The sequence below is a fragment of the Bison bison genome, unplaced genomic scaffold (genome assembly GCF_000754665.1).
Source record: "Bison bison bison isolate TAMUID 2011002044 unplaced genomic scaffold, Bison_UMD1.0 scf7180017864181, whole genome shotgun sequence".
NCBI classification, from domain to species: Eukaryota; Metazoa; Chordata; class Mammalia; order Artiodactyla; family Bovidae; genus Bison; species Bison bison.
In genome coordinates this window covers 8,901,578-8,908,448 of record NW_011494753.1, presented here as the reverse complement: position 1 = coordinate 8,908,448, position 6,871 = coordinate 8,901,578, and the positions used below count along the sequence as shown (strand labels likewise).

Sequence of the window (6,871 nt, the reverse complement as noted above, 5' to 3'; positions counted from 1 at the left end):
GTGGGAGGGGGTCTGGCGGTGGGGGGGTGGGCAAGGCAGAGGAGGAGCAGCCGGTGTACAGTAAAAGGACTTGCCATCAAAAGGCAACAAGTCTCATACGGTGCCCCGGACGGTGACCCTTCCCGCTGGAATTCTCCCCTCTGACCTCCAGATCATTAATCCCGGGGCTGCCAAATGACAGTCATCCATCACGCCTCCTGACGAGCATCCCGGCTGCCCAAGAAAGGAGCCTGGCCGCGCCCTCCCTGCCGTCCCCGGGTGCTCATTAGTGGGCCTTCCTGCTCCGGGCCAGGTTTCCTAATCAAGTCCCTGACTCCTGTCACTTCCCTTCGGGGCCAGGGGGCGGAAGCAGCTCTGACCCTCCCTCTTTCAGAGGCCAGGGAGGGGGTGGAGTGATTAGTGGGGAGAGAACTGTTGAGTGGCTTTTCATCCCCTTGGAGACCTGTGTGCCCAGCAGCTCCTTTGACATGGTGGGGACACAGGAGACAAAAAAAAAAAAAAAAACCATTTCTCTATCCTGCAGCAGGAGAAGAGATAAGGAGAAAACAAGGCAGGATGAAAATAAATTAAAGCACGGTTATAAACGGCACTGAGAGCTGCAGAAGAGAAGCCCGGGAGCTGTCCATGTGGATTGTGGGACAGGCCCTCCCCTGTGCAGGGGTCAGGAAAGAGTTAGTTCACTGGGGAGGCAGCCAAATGACTTCTGAAGGCTCTAGAGGACTGAGTTGCCAAATCATTCAGTTCGGTCGCTCAGTCGTGTCCGACTCTTTGCGACCCCATGAACCGCAGCATGCCAGGCCTCCCTGTCTATCACCAGCTCCCAGAGTTCACTCAGACTCACGTCCATCGAGTTGGTGATGCCATCCAACCATCTTATCCTCTGTCATCCCCTTCTCCTCCTGCCCTCAATTTTTCACAGCATCTGGGTCTTTTCAAATGAGTCAGCTCTTCGCATCAGGTAGCCAAAGTATTGGAGTTTCAGCTTCAACATTAGTCCTTCCAATGAACACCCCAGACTGATCTCCAAATCATTAGGAGTCATATTGCTAGCAAAAAATAAACTCTTTGAAATCATGTAGTCTGGCTCTCTTATTTACAGCGGGGAGCAGACCCAGAGAGGCCATGTGCTTTACCCAAGGCCACACAGCCTGTGAGTCAGACCTATCTCTCTGTTCTTCCTGAGGAGACCTGGCAGCTAGTCTGATAGCTTCCAGGCTTTGGGAGTTTGACTCAGATTACACTTCTGAGCATATTTGTGAACATGTTTCCAACTCAGCAAAACGTGGCCATGCACAGATGTCTTCTTTCTCGGCCTGAAAATGACCTAGCCCTGTGTTTCTCTCCTTGCACCATCGCAGGGACCCCCATCAACCGAATCCCCATTATGGCCAAGCAGATCCTGGACCTGTACATGCTGTATAAGCTGGTGACGGAGAAGGGGGGCCTGGTGGAGATCATCAACAAGAAGATCTGGAGAGAGATCACCAAAGGCTTGAACCTGCCCACGTCCATCACCAGCGCCGCCTTCACCCTGAGGACCCAGTGAGTGGCCCGCGCCCTGCAGAAAGGCGGCTGAGGCCTGCAAGAGGGAATTAACCTTGAGGCAAGGAAGGAAGGAAATTCCACCATGTAGTGAGCAAAACGGGCGGAATGCCTGAAAGAGCCAGGAGCTTTCTGAGATGAATCCCTCGGTCACCTCAGTAAACTGAGAGTGCCTTTTCTCAGGCGTGTCCTGTGTCTGTTGCTTCACCTTTCCGTTTCGTTTCATTTCATTCATTTCATTTCACCGGCAACCCCACCAAGCAGGTTTTGTCCCTGTTTTCCAGATGACAAGAACTAAGTCTCAGAGCCTAGATTGGTTGGTCAGAGCCGTATCAGTTAGTAAGCAGGCTGAGGTTCATACCTGGACTTCTGTCTCTGAAGTCCACAATCTTTCCAAGACATCTTCTCCTACACAGTACCCCCACTCTAAGCCTGGCTCTTTATACTTGACATTCAGCTTACCCAGAGGAAAGCAGGCAGGCCTCCACTGGGATTGGTGACCTGTTTTTGTACCCATTTGAGTTAATTATAAGGGTGGCAGGAGCAGGGGGAGCATTGAAGAAGGGGGTCCAGAAGCGAATCTGTTCTTTGGGAACTCGGGATGTTGCTCTGTGAAGAAGACAGAAGGATCAGCCGTGGGTGGCTTGGGTGGCTTGTTAAGGCCTTGCTGAAAAGTAGAAGGGTCTTATCCAGTGAAACAGTTCCTGCAGAGGTTGGGAACAGAGCGACAACCAGCAGAGCCATCTTTCTCCGAGGGTTCTTAGGTAGAGAACTGCTTTCTTGGGGCATCTCACACAAAGCGGGACGGCACTTCTAGGCCTACACACAACGGGAAGGGTTGCGCCTGTCTGAACAGCTGACTCAGAACGGTTAGGAGATCAAGGAGCCAGAAAGACATTGCAAAACATGGCATTTCCCCTTTCTCCCAGGGCACTGGAAAGGTGCCACATGGACACAGAACATTAGTGATGATAGCCGTTTCCCTGATGAGCCATGACTCTAGTTCCAGCCGCACTTAGCCCTGGGTGCGGTTAGGGAGCCTGGGCTGGGGCGTCCCGCCATCCTGAGGGCTCCTCTTCCACCAAGTTCTCCAGGTTGTGCTCCTTCGTCCTGGAGGACAGAGCCTGCCCCACAGAGGCCCCTTGCAGAGGATCATCAGCTTACACTGGGCGGTCCTGGCACTGCATTTTGGGTGATCCTTCCTTCCTTCCCTCCATCCAGGTATATGAAATATCTCTATGCCTACGAGTGCGAGAAGAAAGCCTTGAGCTCCCCTGCTGAGCTGCAGGCGGCCATTGACGGCAACAGGAGGGAGGGCCGGCGGCCCAGCTACAGTTCCTCCCTCTTTGGCTACTCACCCACCGCTGCTGCTGGGGCCCCTGCCCTCCTCTCCCCACCCAAGATCCGCTTCCCCATCCTTGGGCTGGGCTCCAGTGGTGGCACCAGTGCCAGCGGCTCTCGAATATCCCCAGCAGCTCCTCTCAGGAAAGGTCTGCAGGGCTCCTGGGGGAGAAGGGGCACCAAGCTCCCTGGGTCCAAGATGCAGGCGGGAGGGCGGGTTGTGGGCTGCATCCAGCTCTGGTGCCTTTGTCAGGTGATGGAGTCCCGGTGACCACCGTGCCCGTGCCAAATCGCCTGGCTGTGCCTGTGACTTTGGCTGGCCAGCAGGCCAGTACCCGGACGGCCACGCTGGAGCAGCTGCGGGAGCGGCTGGAGTCAGGGGAGCCTCCTGAGAAGAAGGTGTCCAGGCTGTCAGAGGAGGAGCAGCGCCTGGTGCAGCAGGCTTTCCAGCGCAACTTGTTCAACATGGCACGGCAGCTGCCCATGAAGATCAGGATCAATGGCAGGGGTGAGCAGCAGCCTGTGTGCCAGGCCCCGGCTCCATTCAGGGCGGGTTCACGTCCAGGGACTAGGGTGGGGGCCCTCCAGGTGTTGCCCCCAGCCCTCTCACCCAATCCACAGAAGGATCTAGAGACCAGGGAGTCACTTGGGGGTTCAGTGGCCACGGAGACCTCAGTTCACCAAGCTGAGGTCATTTTCCAGGGTGCCTGCAGTTCCTCAGGCGTGCCCTGTTTTGTAGCAAAAAGGAAAAGCAGTTGTTCAAAGAGGAGGAGCCGGAGACCTTCAGGGCCAATTGCGAGGTCTTCCCTGTCCACTCCTGCTTTTTGATCTGTCTCAGTTAAAGGGCTTGCCCTTACCCCCCACTGCCCCACCACCTGGAAGAAAGACTGCGCCCCACTCCCGAGGCCCAGCAAGGGGCCAGAGCTGCCTCAGGCCGGCAGCCAGTGGCCCTCAGGAGGGAAGGGAGGAGGAAATACAAGTTTGGCAGCATAATTGACATCTGTCCCTTGCCCTCCACATTTTTCAGATGCCCCACCTTCTCATCCCTACAGCCACACACCCCACACCCCTCATTCCTGTTTCTCCCCTTTCCCCCTCACACATTTCTTTGCCATTCTTGACTCTCTCTCTCAGAACAAACATGAGCAGGCTTGTGTTGGGGAAAAATCAGGTGTGAAGGGAGCTGTGTGTATTCCCAGGCAGCCCCTTCCTGTCCCACTCTCCCCTGGTGAGGAGCCCAAGGAAACGAGATGGTGGCCCAGAGCAGGGCTCTGCCCTGTTCCCTGCTCAGGCCAGCTGCCCCTGGTCCTGCACAAGCCAGAGGCTAATAGATGAAGCAGCTCATCTGGAAGAATTCTTGGCTCTCAACATCAGGAACGGACAGAGTCTCAGGTGGGCCGGGCAGAGGCCTCGTGTGCCAGTGCCTGCCGCCTTCCATAGACCGTGGATGGCTCAGATGGAGAGGGAGTGACAGGGACTGGATAGGCAGGCCCCATCCTTGAGGACACCCCAGTCTAATTAAGGGGAGGAAGAAGCCAGGCGAGTTCTCAGTGGATGGGGCTGGTCTTAGTGATCTCCGACCCCTTCGCCCATCCTGGCCCCCCGTCTGGTGGATAATGGGTGCTCAGGGTTTGTTGAATCACACTGAACGCATCAGTGCACAGCTATGAGCCGAGGTCCGCCTCCTTCCCAATGTGACCCCTCTTCTCTGAGAGCAGAGCGAGTTGGGGAAGTGAAGTGAGTCAGTGGAGAAAGCAAGCGATAGGATATTGACCAGCCTGGGTCTCCTGCCAGACCTTATGGTCGAGAAGGTTACACGGGTGCTTTCGAACTCTGGGAGGCCTTAGCCTGCTGCGGCCGGGCTGGGAGGGTGGCCAAGCCTCAGAGGGGGTGACGGAAATGCCCAAGGGCTTGACCGGGCCTGCCGTCTCCCTTGTCCCCAGCAGAGGACAGAGCAGAGGCCTCGGCGGCAGCACTGAACCTAACCACAAGCAGCATTGGGAGCATCAGCATGTCTGTGGACATCGATGGTACCACTTACGCAGGTAAGGGAGGTGCAGGCTGGCAGCCAGTCTCGGTGCGGCTCCCTGCAAGGCCCCCTCGCCCCACACTCCTGTCTGAACACCTTCCCAGGGGGCCTTCCTTTCATGTTGTCTCAAAGTTCTAAAGGTAAAGTAGTTCTGGATGAGGAGGACTGAGGACTGCCAACAGGATGGCAGGTCCCCCTCCACCTGTGACGGAGTCATGGAGACCCCTTGTCTAACCCTTTTTTGACCAATTGGTTGGCTCGCTCATTAAAAGAAAGTCATTGAATGTAAGGAATCATAATCAACTCCATCCATGTCTTTAATATTGTATTGTAAACTAAATCGGGGTTTCCCAATGGCACTAGTGGTAAAGAACCCTCCTGCCAGTGCAGGAGACATAAGAAACCTAAGTTCGATCCTTGGGTCTGGAAGATCCCCCGGAGGAGGGCATGGCTGTCCGCTCCAGTGATCTTGCCTGGAGAATCCCATGGACAGAGGAGCCTGGTGGGCTACACAGTCCATAGGGTCACCAAGAGTTAGACACCACTGAAGCGACTTAGCACACATGCACGCGTAAGTTAAATGTGTCCGCCATTACAGTCTTCCTAAGCACAGGTCTCCTTTCTTTGACGGGTTCATCTCTAATCTTCCTAAACATGGTCTGGGAACACTTCCCTTAGAGCCTTTGGGGCCTTTCAGCAAATTGACTGCCCGCCTCAGCAGCTTAGACACACCTGCTGGCAGGGCAGTATTGGCACCAAGCGCACCACCCCGCCTGGAGCCTCACCCAGAGTTAGGCAGCAGTGAGATGGTGAGGGACTGAACCCCTGCACCTGTCTCTGCTCTCGCCACCTGCTCACACTGCCTTCTCCCCTCCTCCGCTCACTCAGGTGTGCTGTTTGCCCAGAAACCTGCAGTCCACCTCATCACAGGATCCGCCCCCCAGAGCATCGGCAGCAGCTCCAGCAGCAGCAGCAGTTCTCACTGCTCACCAAGTCCTACCTCGTCCCGGGGCACCCCCAGTGCAGAGCCCTCCACCAGCTGGTCCCTCTGAGGGGCAGGACCCAGCTCCGTACTCCCCACTCTTCCTTCAAGAGCGGCGGAAGTTGATGCACAGAATTTACCTCATCTCATGGAGCCCACATCAGACACCATTTGGCCAGATGTTGAGAGTTTGGACATGTCCATCTGCCCAGGCTCCATCAGGTCCTGCTGTACTCTAGAGGCAGGGAGAGGCTGGAGGGGCCTGACCGGGCAGTGTTGTCCAATCAGGGATTGTCCTGGAGAACTGGGCGGGGTCTGTGGGCGTCCAGCTTCCTCCAGGGCTCCCAGGCCCCCTCCCATCCCGGGCACAGTGTATTGACAATCTGTAAGCTGACACAGGGCTGGAGGCTCTCCACACCCTTTCCCCTTTAATTTATTTCTCTTCCCCTGCCTTCTGCTGTGACTCCAGGGTCACTGGTGTCTTTCCCTGCTCAGCTCCCCCATCTTTAACTCCCATGTGGGGCTGCTTGGAGCCAAGAGCACACCTCTGCGGCCCTTCTCTGCTGAGCATGGGATGGGGTCCTCCCAGTCCACCTTGCCTATACCATGTTTGGTTCCCGGAGTGTGGGTCCCTCAAATTCATGTCTTGAAGCAGTCCTCAGGGCCCCATATCCCTTTTTAATGGTTCCGAGCAAGGGCTGATAAGGGCAGTCCTCAGGACCCAGGGCCTGCTGGGGATCTGCCAAGGGAGAGGCAGAGCCCCGGGGGTGGCCCAAGCAGGCCCTGGCACCCACTCCACTGGCCCTTTTCTGACCCACCCAGACCTCAGGCCCCTGCCCCTGCCCCCGCCACCCTCCATTGGTCCCTGTTGGCCAGCTCTCCCAGGAAACAGCCCGCTTGTCCCTCAGGCCCCGCCTCTTCTCGGCGGGGGGCCATCTCAGCCCCTCCATCCCCAAACCTGCCAGTGTCAGGTTCAT

The 6,871-nt window shown here is 56.4% G+C and overlaps 1 protein-coding gene across 2 annotated transcripts in view; it reads left to right on the top strand.

Moving 5' to 3' along the window:
* Positions 1-6,871, top strand: part of ARID3B (AT rich interactive domain 3B (BRIGHT-like)) — a 47,410-nt gene that overhangs the window by 40,092 nt on the left and 447 nt on the right. The window contains exons 5-9 of one of the 2 annotated variants that reach the window (XM_010843356.1): positions 1,359-1,542; positions 2,764-3,032; positions 3,137-3,391; positions 4,827-4,928; positions 5,801-6,865. In XM_010843356.1, coding sequence (XP_010841658.1) covers positions 1,359-1,542; positions 2,764-3,032; positions 3,137-3,391; positions 4,827-4,928; positions 5,801-5,964 — 974 coding nt within the window. In that variant the 3' untranslated portion in view covers positions 5,965-6,865. The remainder of the gene's footprint in view (positions 1-1,358; positions 1,543-2,763; positions 3,033-3,136; positions 3,392-4,826; positions 4,929-5,800; positions 6,866-6,871) is intronic. The other variant, XM_010843357.1, reaches the window with a different exon arrangement.